Source organism: Micromys minutus, assembly GCF_963924665.1.
Source record: "Micromys minutus genome assembly, chromosome: 7".
Classification (NCBI taxonomy): Eukaryota; Metazoa; Chordata; class Mammalia; order Rodentia; family Muridae; genus Micromys; species Micromys minutus.
Genome location: NC_137976.1, coordinates 55408388 through 55425153, shown reverse-complemented (window position 1 = coordinate 55425153; position 16766 = coordinate 55408388). Strand labels below are relative to the sequence as shown.

The 16766-nt window shown below is 41.6% G+C and overlaps 1 protein-coding gene across 2 annotated transcripts in view; it reads left to right on the top strand.

The window, feature by feature from the left end:
• Positions 1-15813, top strand: part of GSK3B (glycogen synthase kinase 3 beta) — a 127833-nt gene extending 112020 nt beyond the window's left edge. For both annotated transcript variants that reach the window (XM_080919632.1, XM_080919631.1), the window contains 2 exons: positions 1499-1597; positions 10437-15813. In XM_080919632.1, the coding sequence (XP_080775758.1) occupies positions 1499-1597; positions 10437-10504 (167 nt within the window). In that variant the 3' untranslated portion in view covers positions 10505-15813. The remainder of the gene's footprint in view (positions 1-1498; positions 1598-10436) is intronic.
• The last annotated feature ends 953 nt before the right edge of the window (positions 15814-16766 follow it).

Genomic DNA, 16766 nt, shown 5'->3' with positions numbered 1-16766 from the left:
TATCCGCCCTTTGCTCTTGCAACCTAAAATCTCACACACACACACACACACACACACACACACACCCCACCAACCACCACCACATCAAAAACAAAGCATAGAAGACACCTCACTGTGAAATCTGCAGGATGTCGCAGCGTGTCCTACAGTGTATTCTGTTCACACATCTTCACTTGCAAATGGTCATTGCAGTGCATCATTGGTCTGGTTGGAGATCTCTGACTTCTGTGACACTATCACTATTGGATCCTCATCAGAACTCCTGGTTACCCTGTTGTTGCCCTGTGTCATGGAGATCCTGCAGCTTTGGGTCAGCAGGACTGACCCTTTCACACATCCCAACAGCAGATGGTACAGATTTTGGGGTGGGCCCTTTCAGAACCCTGGATCTGGACCTATTACAGTCCCTGGCTTCAAGTGAACCAGTGTAGCATCTTCTTGTTGCTCAGAAGCACACCTCTTATACCCTTACACCCAACACACACCTCTTACACCCAACATACACCAACATACACCCTTCCTAAATAGGACACAGCTTCCCAGAGAAAGACTTCTGTTTGACTAAATGTTCTCACTAACCAGTGAATCTTTTTTCTGTATTTAAAGCTTTTTTCTTCCATTAATTTTTTATGAATCTTGGTATATGTTTGTTGCTTTTCTTAGTTAGAATATGTTTTTATTTAGAATCTTAATTTAGTACAAAATTAGTATTTCATTGCCAATCTGTAAATAAGTCACTATTGGCAAAGGTTTTGACCCTCAAACATTTTTAAATTGTTGTATCAGAACACTTTGCTTTCTAGCAACTTGTGGAGTAAAAGGAAACCTCATATTACTTAATGGGTTTGGGATTTTCGTTATTTCTCAACTTTTCAGTTAATGCCATACATTTAAATTTGTCAAGATGTTACTGTAGTTCAGAGGATACTGTCCTCCTTTAGGTAGTGTGAGCACACACTGTTATTTCAAACTGTGACACTTGGGATGAAAAGGGAACTTGCAGATTATATGGTAGCATGCCAGGCAGGACAAATTCTCCCCGGCAGACCGGAAGGACAATTTCACTTCTTGAAGGTATATACTAGGTACATGTGCAAACTCAGCATCACTTACTTTAAGGAATATAAAATGAGGTGAAAGCATTTCTGTGTTCACTGCTCCTGTCTGCCTGCCTTTCTTGGCTGCTTTCTGTTCATCTGCCCATTTCTGTTTGCTGTTTTCTCTTGAACACTTCCAGTCAGGTGCTGCAGAGGATGGGGGATGGAGGAAGGATGTATATACGCTCACCCTCAAACTTCTCACAGCTACCTTTGCCCAAGATAAATTTAGTTCTTATCATTTATCAGCTGTGTCATGTGAATGTGCTTCCCCTCTAACTTGATTACCAGCTCACTGGTGCGGTTTATAAACTGGTGCTTCAATATCATGTCTTTTATTTTTACCTATAAAGGAATTTCAGGTGGAGTGTGGACTCTAATGTCTGTCTCTGTTTCTCTAGAACTGTCAAGTAACCCACCTCTGGCCACCATCCTTATCCCTCCTCATGCTCGGATTCAAGCAGCTGCTTCACCGCCTACAAATGCCACAGCAGCCTCAGGTGAGCATAGCCTGTCTTTCTGGTCTATTTCTCATCTCTGTGTCCTGTGCTGTGAACGTTTAATTCCTTGTAAGTATCAAAACCAAAGAGTGCCCAAATGAGTGAGAGAGAATAAAATACCAATTTCCATTTAAAGTGTCCAAGAAAGTAACCCAGAAATAGTATAAACACACACACACACACACATACACATTTTTTATAAGACATATCCTGGCTTCTTAGTGTAAGATGTTTATAGGAGAAAGCAGTCTTTAAATGGAACACTGGAGAATACCTCACTTTAGTTCTAACTTCCAGATATGAATTACATTACTACCCTAAAGAGGCTGACTTTAAGAAGAATGGACATAAGTTGATATAATCTTAAACCAATTAAAGGGCTAAGAGTGCAGTGAAGATACATTTGATTCTACATCAGAGCGCCAAAGGCGGTCCTTCTCACTCCCCCAGCCTACCCCAAAAACAAAACAAGAAACTCTCATAAAGACCCCAGGTGAAAGCTAGAGCTTCATGTGTGCCCAAGTAAGTTTAATTTGTTAATATAAAAATAACAGTTTTAACAGGTCATGGTTATATAGTCCATAATGTCAACACTCCTGATGCAGAGGTAGGTGGAGTTCTGAAATTTGAGCCAACCTGATCTACATTGCACTTTTTGGATCAAACAGCTATTTAATAATACTTTCTCAAATAGACATACAAGAACATGGGGTTGGTTGGTTGGTTGGTTGGTTGGTTGGTTGTTTTTTTTTTTTTGTTGTTTTTTTTTTGTTTTTTTGTGTTTTTTTTTTTTTAAATGCTATTGCCTACTTAGAACAAAGACAGAATGGTTAAATGAACTATTAATGGACATACCACATCACCAACCATGGATAGCAGAGTGGTTGTTGGCAGTGGAAGTAGGCCTAAGAGCCACACTGACATTGTCACTCAATGAGCTAGTGTCCAAGAGGCTAGTTAGAGCCTCTTTAGACCAGGCATGTTTATTCTGTACCCCAGAGGCTACAGGCTGTCCCGGGATAGCTATGATTGACACATTTAGAGATGACAGCTGTGTTCAAAGGTTGACATCCCTGCTTTAGAATGTATGTAAAAATCAGTTATGGGCTAGAAAGATGGCTCAGCAGGTAAGACCATCTGCCCCCAAACCTGATGACCTCAGTTCAATCCTAGTAATCCACATGGTAGAAGGAAAACCCTGTGGGCTGTCCTGACCTCCACCTGAACATACAAAAATACCAATAAATAAAAACTAGTAGAAACTAGAGATTTTTAAATGATTTTTAAACATGTCTTTATTTTCATTTGCACGTATATTTTTGTACTGTGTGTCCACCTCTGAGGCTGGAAGAACATGTTGAATCACCTGAAACTAGAATTATAGGTAGTTGTGAGCTGCCGTGTAGATGCTGGGAATGGAACCCAGGTTCTCTGCAAGAATAAGCACCCTTAACTGCTGAGCTGTTTCTCTCACTCTTAACATAACTTCCTTAATGTGAGATAACTGAAATTATTAAGTATGTTTATAACTCAGGTTCTGGAACAGACTGTATTCTTGGAAAGGGACCTGTTGGAACCTGGTCTTATTGCTTTGTATAGGTTTTAACAGTTCACAAAATAAATTGTACTGTACACATTTTTTATATTTGTAAAAAACCACATGTCGATGGGAAAACTGGCATTGGACTTTGACCCTTAGAGTTTATGCCCAAATTGAAGTAAAACAGGACAAGAGGAAATTATTAGAAGTAATTGAAATCAGAGTAAAGACAGAAAAATGCATTCTGGGTACCAGAGAGCTTTCATATATTGCTCTGAGCTCCCTAGTGGTGAAGTCAACATTAGTAGGGGTCAAGAATCCCATTGTTGGTTGAACAAGAAGTTAATTTGCTTAGGAGGAGTTTCTGGCCCTGCAGTTTCTCCTTACAGTTCTTAGACTCGGTGCTGACAGAAATGACAGTCAATGAAGATTTCTTCTTTCAAACAATGAAGGAATTTTTTTTTTTTTTTAAGAGAGTGTTAGTGTTGTACTTCTCTCCCCAAAATAGGTCCAGGCATGTTTTAAGAAGCACTGGACATGGTGGCACACACTGGTAATTCTAGCAGTTGGGAGGCTGAGGTACGAGGTTCGACATGGGTTCAAGGCTAGAATGAACTAGCAAGTATCAGGCCACCAACACCTAAAAGCAAGACTTTATCTCAAACAAAGCAGTATGACATCCACATATATGGAAGACAGAGTCTGTCCCCTTTTGAATAAGTGAGACACACACCCCCATCTCCACATAGTGAGAGAATACATTTAGACATAGACAAAGCTTTCCTGATAAGCCATTTCTGAGTATGCTTCAAAGAAATAAACAGTTGATCTGCAAAGCTCTAGACTTGAACAATATCTGAACCTAAAAATATTTTAAATATTAAATTTTCAGGTTCAGAATTTCTAATCATTCAGCCTAAATGATACCAGCATGTAATAACCCCAGCATGCCCTGGGTTTAATGAATTAGAATGTGAACCTCTACGTTACCAGAGTAGTTGGCCTTCTTGATTTTAAGTCCCTGTAATAGAAACTTCAGTATCAAAAATAATTTAGCAATTTAGAGGCTGAGTCACAAAGAACCAAATACTTGTCTTCAGCAGCCTCTCAGTCATCTAAGAAGGAAATGAACTCAGAACTAAGGCATAGTCCCGAAATTACCATCCAACCTGTTAAAGCATTATATCTTTACAAGCTCTGCAAAGCACAGCTGAGTTTGTCTACATTAAAGTTGTTGAGATACAGAGGTTTCTGGTGGCTGCCTCAGAAGTGGTCTTGTTTGTAGCTGGCTAGAAGAAAGAAGGGGATTTTCTGGCTTTCCTTTAGGCCTGGGAGCAAAGCTCAGAACAAAGTACAGAAGCAGAAAAGCAAGACCAGACCATGATTATACCAACTGCTATGAAATGGACTGATGGGCAAAACTCTTAAGTGGCTTCCAGATACCTAGATCTTGATGATTTGCGTGCGTGCCTGTGTGTGTGTGTGTGTGTGTGTGTGTGTGTGTGTGTGTGTGTGTGTTGCTGCTTCTGAAAAAAAAACAATAATCTTTACTTACCTGGACCAAGTCCTAAAATCTATCAATATTATTTGGGGAATATATAGTTAGTTCTTGTTATAGAAACTTTGACTAATAATAACTTTGTAGTCACAATGTCCCACCTTTTTTGAAAATGATTGAGATAGTGTATCTGTTACATAAATGACGTTAATGTATTTTAATTACCTCTTTAGTGTTCAAATAGCCACTGTAGGTGCAGTGATTAAAATTCATTGGAGTTCACACTTTAAAATCATTAATCCCAGTTTATGGCTTTAACTTCCTAATACATTTAGTAGAAGAAAAAGCCACTCTCTCTGTCGTTTCACCTGGCCTGGGACTGAAATGGTAGATCCAGCCTTGAAAGCTTTTGATGTCTGCTGATCTAGACCAACTCTGGCTCGCCCCTTAGCTCTCCATTGTTCTGTGACTGTGTGTCACGCTCTAAAATGATGAGCTCACCAGAGAAAACCCTTTTCATTGCTTTTTCTCTTTTCTTTACAGTTAGGAGTATTTGTAGTTACTCAATCAGAGTTACAGGGTAGTTGAATATTGTTTCTTCTCTGTTACTGGCTCCTTTGGAAATCTATGACTTAGCTTACATACTCTAAAGTTTTTGAAAGTCCATTTATGTTTTAAACATTCTACATAGTCTTCTCGCTCCTATTTTACAACAAAATGTTCTCATCTTTGTACATTGCTAGCCATTTCTTTCAAATTGGGTAAGAATGGTGAAGAATAGTTCCTCTCATTGTCCACTTTGCAGCTTTCATGTGTGTGTGTTCTGTTCATGGGCCACTGCTATGTCTTGTCCCCTGGACTGTCTCATGTGTAATGTGTTACCATGTCTGCTGTAGTGATTGCCTCTGGAAGCCCTCACTGTATTTCTCTTGCTAATCCTGTCTTCCCTATTTTTTTTTTTTCTTTATCTTAACCCAAATGCAAGTAGAAGTTTAGAAAATTGTTTGGCGCCTTTTTTTTTTTTTTAAGCTCCCCCCTCACTAGTGATATATTGGGAGATAGTGTGTTCAGTGTTCTTGCTTCCATAGGTGATCACAGAGAATGTTGTTTTGTGTCCTAGTCTGTATGAGTAGCCAGAGAAATGTGCTTTTCTTTTACATGGGTGTATGCTGCTTTGAGTGTGCAGGTGCACTACTGTAGACACGTGCTGTGTTTTCTATTACTAAGTAGTAGTGGATTTCTAAGGCTTTGTGATCATCTAATTCATTCCTTACTTTTGAACATGAGAGGTGTATTTTAAGGATTGTTTGACTCTTTGTTGTTTTGCTCTTCTGAAAAGGGCTTTGAAACTTAATTTTGCATAAAGCCTTGAATATTCTTTCAAAATAATTACTAAAACAGTTTGGGGAGTAATATTATAGGAATTCTAAAGTTTTTCATACATACTGCCTTCCAAAAAGCCCTCTTTCAGTTTTCTACTCCCCATTGCAGTGAAAGTATTTTTTAACTTCCCAGGAGAGTAAGGGTTGGGGAGGTTCACTGCACATGTAGCCACATATGTTTACATGTTACCAATTTGGCAGCCAAATTTGTGTAGCTCTTCTAGGTACATAGATTTCTATTTTGAACTATTGCAGTTTAAGAGACTCACCAAGTTTGTATGAACTCTATGTTAGGATCACTTCATAAACAGGTATATGAATCGCGGCAGTGAAACCTGCCAGGTTGGCATGGCAGTACATGCCCATTTCCTCAGTACTCACCAGGGAGGGGCACCAGGAGTTTGATGCCTTCCTGAGCTGTTTAAGACCCTGACTCAGTCTGAAAAGTGCTTGCAAAGCAAGCCCGAGACCCCAAAATGCTTAAAATTCCAGGTGTAGTGGTTGCTTATAATCCAGCCATAGGAAGGCAGAGACAAGAGGGTCCCTGGGGATTGCTGGTTATCCATTCTAGCCTAATTGGTGAGCTGCAGGCCAGTGAGATCCTGTCTCAAAGCCGGATGTTGGTAGGTAAAGATGCTTGTTGTGATCCATGTGGTAAAAGGACCAAACTGAATCCTCCCTACCCCGGGTTTTCCATGGCACAAGTGTATGTGTGTACTCTCTAAGTAAAGAAATATATAAATATATAATGTGACAAAGTATTTGAAAGTGGGTGGTCAGTGAATTTCCCTCTTTCCCTCTCTCCTTCTCTCTCTCTCTCCCTCCCTTCTTCCCTCCCCCCTCTCCCTCTCCTTCTCTTTTCTTCCCTCTCCCTCCTTTCCTCCTTCCCTCCCTCCCTCTCTTTCCCTCTTTCCCTCTCTCTCCCTCTCTCCTTCTCTTCCTCTCCTATCCTACTATCCTAGAAAATGTCTGTTTACCAGATATGTACAAAGTTTTACAAGCTGATGTAGTGGCACAGACTTGTGATATAGCTTGAGGAGCTGAGGCAGGAGGGTCACTGAGAGCTCAAGACCAGTGTTCTGCCTGTTTAGGCTGAGAATGAAGCAATCTCAAGAAGTAAGGCAAACATTTGAGAAATGATCTGAGGTTGGGCAGGTGCTTCCTACCCAGGTGAGCAAGAGTGCCAGAGATTGGATCCCTGAACCCATGCAAGTGTCTTATGGTTATGTCGTCCACCTGCAATACCTGGAAGATGGAGATGGAGCCTCAGAGCAAGCTGGCTAGGGAGACTTTTGAAATAAGTGAGCTTGATTGAGAGACCCTGTCTCAGAAAGTAAGGTAAAAGAGTAGTTAGAGAAGATTCCCCACATAAACCTCAAACTCCCACAGTTATGTGTGCACACCCCACCTTCACATACCTTGTAAAGCACATGAAAAGAAACACCCATAAAAGTATTTTTAATTATTACAATAATTTTTTTAGTAGAATCTAGCACAAAAGCCCTGGAGCCACAAGCCCTTCTCAGAAACGAATCCGGGAAGAAACAGTTGCTTATCTGATGTAATCTTTGTTTACCCTAACAAAAACAGCCCTGCACAGTTAGAGACACTTCAGTACCATGGAGGGCTTGGTCAGCGATGCTTTTCTAGGCCTTGGAGTGTAAACCCTTAGTGGCACGTAAGTTCTTCGACATATTGATGTATTAATTCTTAGTGATCTGAGTTGCCATCCTGAATTTTAGCAACTTAAAACAGGATGAACATTCTCTGGTGTTGCTTCTGTGGGTTAGGAATTTAGAAGCCACCTGGCTGAGAGTCTGAGTGACGTGGCTAGGATGTACGTATATCATGGCTTCCAGTTTAGGTTTCCATGGCATTCCTGAGTATGCGAATGAGCGCTTGCTGTGTCTGTATCTGTTTCTCATGCAGCCTTTTCTTGGACTCATTCCTTTTGTTTGTTTTGCCATATTCTGGTGTGTTCGACGGTATTTTATCTATTATTTGTTATTTTATTATTATCCCTTAGGAGCCTCTGTGTTTTCATTGAGACAGAGGGGGTAGATCCGATGGGAGGGGACATGGGGATGAACTGAGTTAGTAGAGGGATAGGTAACCACAATCAGGCTCTATGAGAAAAAAATAAAATTTTAATTGGGGGGCGTGTCCCTAGGGATGCAGTTGTCTCATGGCTTGCCTGGGGTTAGGTCTACTCTCTGGCTGGGTCATGCATGTAGTTAACATGTTTTGACAGGTCTAACTGTCTTCTGTGGACATCTTAGTTAGCTGGAGGCTGTCCATCATATCTGTTGCCTTCTTGTATAACAAGTGATCCAGTAAAGAAAATAAGGTAGAAGCCATCTTTTATGTCCTTCCTTAGAAATCCCACACCATAATCTTTGTATTAAGCTGGGTGCCCAGAGGCGTAAGTCACTGATGTCATCCTGGAAGATGCTACAGTGTATTAGGGTGACCTAGGCCTTCCTTCCTCTTCCCAGAGCAGGTCATTGTGTGATGTTGTCTGTCCATTCCGTCTCAGGTCTGTTCTGGATGGAGACAGGTTTTCTGAAGGAGCTTGAGAAGGGGAAGAGTGGACATTGTTTCTAGAGATGGTTGACCTAGTGCAGTGTCGGCTCTGCAGTTGTTTCCACTTTTGTCTCTCTCCATCCCACACAGAGTGACTGTTGTCTTAAGGGAATAAAGATGAGCTGGCTTCCTCCAAGCACCCTTTGTACAGCAGCTCCTACACCACATTTAGTCTCTAGCCATCTTTTCTTTTGTTTATTTGATTGATTTAAGAGTGTAATTTTGCATATATAAAGGATTTGCTTGTGTGTGGAACCAGGACTCTTTCACTGTGTAGGCAAGGACAGGGCGGCCACCACACCAGGTAATCATGACTGCCTGTGAAACTCTCCTTAGCAGATGATGAGATCATTAGATTTTTAAATCATTCTACAGATGTTATAGTTCAGACAGTAAACTCATTTCCAGTTGCATGATCACATAACAAAGTTTGTGCTTTTCATGGCGATTGTGCAAGCAGACTTGGAATTTGCTCAAAGGAAGGGGAGCCTGGTTTGGACTAGGTCATATACTAATGGGCTAGCTCTTGAAAGGGCATCCGACAATTAGTAGTTATATAGGACTTTGCCAAAAAAGTAATTAACCTAAATGCGCGGGTTGCTGGTATGGGGGGGGTATTCAGGGTATTCACCATGGCAGGCTTCAGCTGGCGTACCTGGTCACAAAGGCCAGAGCTGCTTACGGTGCGTTTACTTGTGGGTGTGCTGGGTATCTCATCAAGTGCTGGGCTGTAAGATAGAATAGCAGTTCCTCCTGGCACCTTCTGCTGAAAGTAGGTGTCATTTGGTAAGAGCCAGGAAGTGCTGTGGGGGGACGCTTTCGTGATGACAAGCATTACAGTTCTGAAGTAACTCTGGTTTTCCAGTCTTCTGAAACGGTTTTAATGCAGCCTGTGCCCGAATCATAAAATGGAAGACAGGGCTGAAGGGATCTGTCATCTAGACAGATGTGGTGTATGTGTATGTGTGTGTATGTGTTTGTGTGTGTGTGTGTGTGGTGCATGTGTGGTGTGTGTATGTGTGTATCTCTCATCCAGACAGGAATTTAGTAGTACACCAAATTTAGGTGACTGTAAACAGAAAAGCTCTGTTTTAGTAGGATATGTGTAAAGATGTCATGGTCTTCAGTGCTGAGAAAGGCGCCTGGGCTTTGGAGAGCGGCTCTGGTTCACATGCCGTGTACCTGTGAGGTAACTGTCTCCACGCTCTGGCAGCGTGACTTTGTGGTCACCTTATTTATGAGAAAGTAGAACTAAAACCATTCCCATGGTGACTGCCCCCTGTGGGCTAAACGGGTTAAGGGCAGATTCTGAGGAAGAGGAAAATGCAGAGTTCAAGAAGGAAGTACAGTTTTTAGAGAGTGGTTCTAGGGTTGATAAACTAAACATTACCCTTAAGTGGTAAGGTTCCTGTGTGTTCTTGGCATCTGTTGTGTCTTCTCTTTCATGCCCTTATAGCTAAAGGCCTGTTGGGGCATGGCTCAGATCTTTAACTGGTATACTTGATTTTCAGTGAGCTAGACTCCAACCTGAGTACTGCCGGTCCCAGCTGTAGCAAAAGCCCTGACAGAAGTGACCTCTAGTTCCTCAGTCTGTGATACATTAAATGTACACACACACACACACACACACTTCGCTCCTAGCAGAAAGGAAGTCCTGGGTCCTGGTGCTATGTGCTTGAACCCACATAGGAGATGACAGCATTCTGCTGTCTCGGCACTCTGCAGGTGAAGTGGGTGTGAGTGTGCTCTTTCTAGTGTCACACCGTGAAGTGGGTGTAAGTGCTCTTTCTAGTGTCACACCATTGCTCACTCTGTCTCGGGACTTTGGATTTGCAGATACTAATGCTGGAGACCGTGGACAGACCAATAACGCCGCTTCTGCATCAGCTTCCAACTCCACCTGAGCAGCCCCAAGCAGCCAGCTGCGCAGGGAAGACCAGCACTTACTTGGGTGCCACTCAGCAACACTGGTCACGTTTGGAAAGAAAATTAAAAAGAGGAAAAAAAAAACAAAAACAAAAAACCCCTGTTCATTTTAGTGTTCAGTTTTTTTTTATTGTTGTTCTTATTTAACCTTGTAAAATATCTATAAATACAAACCAGTTTCATTGTATTCTCACTTTTCAGGAAATCCAAGAGGTGGGGAGGGCTGGGAGGGGGGAACAGAGCACTAAACACAATCTCTCCCACGACAATCTTTTTTTTTTTTTCTTTTTTAAATCAGAAGTCTGCTATTGTATACCTTAAAAACCAGACTCCTGCCTCATGTCCCCACCGCAACAGAAGAAAACCTGTTCTGTGCTGGTTTATTCTCCGGATTTGTTTTCTTTTAAAGTCTGGCGTAAGACTTTGATACAGTGCACAGCTTGAAATTGGTTGGGAGCTTAGCAGGTATAACTCAACAGGGACTTACTGTCACTTGTAAAATGTATACGTATCCTTCCGTATTTGAAGACTTGCCTTTGGCATGTTGATGTCAGGTGTGACAGACAGGGGGAAAAAAGGTGTGTTGTTGGTATCCCAGAGAGGTCACTAAAACCTAAAGCTCTAAGGGAATATCTGAGAACAATTACTTAAGGTTTGTTTTGCTCTTGACCAGTGCAAGTGTCGCAGACGCTGGCTTAGGAAGGCTGAAAAGGAGATGGCACTGCAGAATCTGCTGCGCCCTGAGGTGGATCTTGGCTCACCTGACCGAAGGCCGTCTGCATTTCTCTGTATCATTTTGAGCTGGTGCTCTAGGATGAGACTAGAGGTGGTGTTGGGAGGAGCTCTGGGTGCATCAGAAGGCAAAGGACAGGAAGTCGGCAGGCCAGGGGCAGATCTCACCACTGTGAATGGATTTGTCCAGATTTTTCTAAAGTTGTTTCCCTTAGAAAGCCACACTTGAGAGAAGACATCTTAGCTAACTGATATGAACTGTTAGCCAGCCTACTGCTTTATTTTTCCTTACTTTAACTGAAAACCAAGCTTGCAAGAATTGCCACATTCTTACGCATAGCTCTAATTTTAAATCCAAATCTAGACTATTTAGTTTCTGCTTTTTTTTAACATCATGCTTTTTAAATTTATTTATTGATGCATGTCAGATAGGCCATTATGATTTTAAATGGTAGAAATATTAAAAAAACCACACATCAAAATAATGAAGTCACTTGTATCTGCTGACTTTATAGGAAACTTATGTCACTGTGTATATATTCAGTACTGCCTGTTCTTTTTGTCTACAGTATCAAAATTGACTGACTGAATCATGAAAAGAATGTTCCCCCACCATCACCATTAAGAGTTTTATTTTTGTTTTCTTTGTTTATCGATGAATGGTGTAAGAATCAGTCTCTTGTTCTTTGAAGCAAAAGCAATATTCCTTGGAAATCAAGGAGGATTGAAGGGTTACGCTTGAGAGAGGAACAGAACTCATAACTAGTTTGTTGATACGTTTAAGGTTGGTATCTTTGTGGGCCTTATATACTCTAAAATGAACCTTGGTGCTTATGGGCCATTACTTGACCTATGAATCTTTAAGGCACAATCAGTTATCTTTTACATTTAAAGATCACTTGAGTAGTGGCCACCGCTCCTTCCTTCCTTCCCACTCCCTCACACATCTGCTACGGTTAGCTGATGACTAGGGCTGTAGAACCCTTGGTTGTGTGTGAGACACAGACTCTTACCCGAATTACCTAACCTTAAGTCATGTTGAGTGAGGTCTTGCCCTCCAGGTGGTTAGGAAAAGGAGTCTCTTGGCCCTTACATAGGCCCTAGCACCCTGCCATGCCTCTTTGACCATGTGAGTAGCTCTCCAAGAGAGTTGTATTGCCTGCCGAAATAAGGTGATGCTAGAAAGACAGAGGTGAGAAGACATTTGACTTTGACTTGCCGCTGTGCGGCTGGCCAATCTCTTCCAGCCACCAAAGGGGTTTCTCATACCTCTGGTTAGACCAGACTTGACAAGAAAGGAAACATGCCCATATCAAACAAGCAGGCGCTTTTTGTAAAGTGCTTCTGAGATAATTACAGTTTGAAAGACTTCTGAAACTAAAATATTTGACAGCATAGTTCCTTGAAGGGGATGATTTAGAAGACGATTTTCAAAAAGAATTGAGCAAGCAGGTCTGTAGCCTGAGAAGGGAACCTGCTTCCAGATTAAACTGCCCAGCCAGACACAGTACTCCAGACTAGGTGTACTTGCTGGAGTCCCTAAAAATCAGTGCTTGTTTTAGCAAATACTCCCCACCCCAGATATGGGGAAGAGAAGAGTAGAGGAAAGTCAGGTGCTTTTCTCTGTGTGTGTGTGTATGTATGTGTGGTGTGTGTGGTGCGTGTGTGGTGTGTGTGTGTGTGTGTGTGGTGTGTGTGTGCATGCATGTGTATGTTGGCTTGTATGTTGGCGTGCCTGTGTATATGAGTGCTAAGGTGCACGATTTTTCTTTCTCAAGGATCATGGCAGGATCACAGAACTCTTATCCAAGTGAGATCCAGGTCTCTGAATATCTTTTTTGTAAATAATAATAATTAAAAGCTCCTCACCAAATTCAAGCTTGTATATTATATTTTCTTTCAATGTTTTTAAATTTAAGTTTTATTGTTTTGTATGTAAATATGTGGACCCAGGAACTGTTATTAATGAGCAAAAAGTTACTGTTCAGGGCAGTGATTCTGTTTAATAACCAGACAAAAATGTAGACGAGCTTTTTAAAGCCATATAGTTCTAACTCTGTACAGTAGGTACCGGCCTGTACTATTGTAACAATAACTCTAGCGATGTATAGTGTATCTATATAGTTTGGAGTGCCTTCGCTTCCATGTTTTTGAGTTTTTTGTTTTTGTTTTTTTATTTTCTTTATCCATGTGTCCCTGTGACCCCCATTCCTCTGAAGTAACAATAGAGCAGCACCTTTGCCCACTGCACAGTTCCAATGGGGGGAGGAAACCATGTTGGAAACCTCACTTCATTCTGGCCTTGCCTTTGCTTTGGTTCTGGGTGTGTCTGTCTCCTCAGTAACAGTGACCTCCAGGACTTGGTGGCGTGCTGGGGGTCCTAGAGCTGGAGGATGTCGGACAGATTGGATTTCTCTCATCTTTTCTCCAAGCCCTAAGGTGAATCTTAAGCAGATTCTGGAAGCCTCCCATGCTCTCTCTCCCCGTACTACTTCCTTCCCAAACAAGAGAAAGAGATTGCTTTTATTTTTTAAAAAATAACTCACTGATTTGGTGGCATTTGGGTGCCCCGGTGACATTGTTAGCAGTTCCTGCAGGGGCGCTGTGCAGACGAGGGCTGTTGAGTGAACTCTGAGCCCGTCCCTCCCCCTACCACCTTGCTGGATGAAATAACATTTTAATTTATTTTTTAAAAGTAAGTTTCTTAACTGTGCCTAATATGGTCTTTTTGAAAGGAAAAAAAAAAAGTATTTCTTTTGCCACCAACTAGTTCAGGTGTCTTGAATAGAAGAAAAAAAATCACTACCAAACCAAAGGTTGCTATTTTTGAGACATCACAAGTTCATTGTGCACGGCAGAAGAATACACTTTCTTTCCCATGACATACTGTTGGTTTTTTAAGTCCTTAAATTTTTTTAGACCCATTTCTTAGGTTTGTGTTTTAGCAAAGCATACCTGCTCAGCCATCTTGTCCACGCCAACGCAGAGGTTCTAAGAGGACTCCTGTATTCTCTAGCCCTGTGGACGTAAAGACACTGGCATTTCTGTTACCTTCTCTTCCCTTTGCAAGGGTTTTAACTTTGGAATCTTCCAAAGAAAGTTTGGCCAATGCCAGTTCTCCCAGAGTTGGGGTTTTTGTTATTATTTTTCTTCATTTTAAATCAAAATTGTGTCTGGTTCCTATTTACACTACTGATTGTTCTAATCCCAGAGATGAGCGCGTTTCTCCCCTGTATGTAAGCACCCTTTTTTGGTGAAATCTGTCTCTTCTGGTAGAAACTGAAGCCACTGAAAACAGCTGGAAGCACAGGAGAGTCCCAGGCGAAGGTCTCCCTTGAGTCTCCGGAAGCAATCCTTGGGGTTTGGATCATTTTCACAGGGTTACGCCATCTTATTCAAGTCCGTTGCTCCATTGTGCAATCTCCTCGATACGAGCAAAATGACAGCCAGTACATAAGGGGTTAGCTTGACAAAGTAGACTTCCTTGTGTTAATTTTTTAAGTTTTTAACTATATCTGTCTACAGGCAGATACAGATAGGTATATGGAAATGTGCTTGCCTGTAAAATTTGCATTTATAAATGTGTTGCGATGGATCACTTGGGCCTGTACACATCCAATTAGCGTGACCACCTCCATCTTAAAAACAAATTTAAACAAAAATTACTATTATATATATATATATAAAGGACTGTGGGTTGTATACAAACTATTGCAGACACTTGTGCAAATCTGTCTTGATATAAAGGAAAAGCAAACGCTGTATAACATTACTACTTGAATGCCTCTGTGACTGAATTTTTTTTCATTTTAAATATAAACTTTTTTGTGGAAAGTATGCTCAATGTTTTTTTCCCCTTTCCCCCAACCCTTGTAAATACATTTTGTTCTATGTGACTTGGTTTGGAAATAGTTAACTGGTACTGTAATTTGCATTAAATAAAAAGTAGGTTAGCCTGGAAATGAAATTAAAATTCCCAAGTGTGTGGTCTTTATTTCAGTACCCACGCCTCTCTCCACCTACTTTACCATTGCACCGTGTAGTCACTGCCATACCCGCCCCTCTGACTGGGGAAACATGAACCCTTGATAAAGTCGGGACTCTTCATTCTTTGAAATGACCTTGCTCGGATGTGTAGACGGGAGGTGCAGCTTCCAACTTGGAAACCCCTGGACTTGAATGCAGAGAAAGCTTTGCAGACACTGCTTTGGGGGAAAAAAATCCCTGAAAGGGACAGTTGTAAAAACATGTATAAGCTGCTGTCTTTGGTTACTGTGTCCATGGTTTGGTGTGGCTGTATTTATTTTAACTTCCATCTTAATGGTCTTTGGGAGTCTCTGTAAACCATGAACACCATGGACATTGGGTCTGTACCACCCATGTAACCAACACGTGTTTGAGTCTGATTATTTCCAATACTGGATAATGTATGTTAACATGTTATGTCTCTTAGTGCAAACAGAAACACCATTTTTTAGGACTGGCTCATTGTCAGGCCTAAAGGTTAGATACAAGGTCATGTGACTGCTGCTTCAATAAAGACAAATTTATATTCGACTATGTGTGGTCTTTTATTTAGTGAGCTAGTTACATTCACATTTTTTTAGAAGCTGGATGTGGTACCACAGGCCTGTGATTCCAACAGTGGCAGAAGGGGTTGGGTTAACAGCAGGCTGGTTTGTGACTCACTGCCATTCTGGATAGGTCTTACGTTGGCCATTTGAATTGGGACTTGCCAGCTGCCTCTCATGACCCTGAAAGGCTCCTGGTGTCCGAGTTCTTCCAAAGGGCAGTGCTGGATGGCAGGACTGCAGAAATGGGTGCAGTTTGTGAAGGCCTCTGGGCTGAGTGGTGGATGAGCTGGTCTTCTGTGGCTATGGAAAGAAAAGGCAGTCTTGGGGGAAACACAGCTGCTTTGGAGGTTGGCAAGTTGTCTGGAACTGGGAAGAGCTGGTTATTGGTTGGGTTGAGGGTGGATTTGTTTTATTCCTAAGTCTTTTTTTTTTTTTTTTTTTTCCAGAAAAAGCCACTCCTGGGGCCTCTCACATGAAGTTCATGTGAAGATTTTAGACATGTGGACAGTGGCTGCTGCTTGGCTTTCAACTGATGGGAGAGCCAGATGAGTATGGTGACTCACACAGACCTTTTCCCCAGCACTTTGGGAAACGAGCCATCTCTTCTCGAGCAGGAAAGCAGAAAGAAGGGTTCACTGCCACCAAGATGCCTAGAAGCCAATGTTTGCTTCTACCTGTTCAGGAGCTCGGGGGTTGGGGGGTGAAAAGGGAAACCAATCTTGAAGAGCAGGAAAGTTGGATCTTTGGTTCTTAAAACTTAGCCTTGGTCGCTGAGAGAATGTATTTTCTTTGTGTGCCCTTTTGTGCAACCTGGAGTCTTAGCTACTCTTGGACTACGTGCTTACTGTCTGTTAATTTCTATGTTTTTGCCAGTTTAATATTTGGAGCACTAACTGGGTGTTTAAAAAGTCACTGGGGTTGAGGTATAATCTGT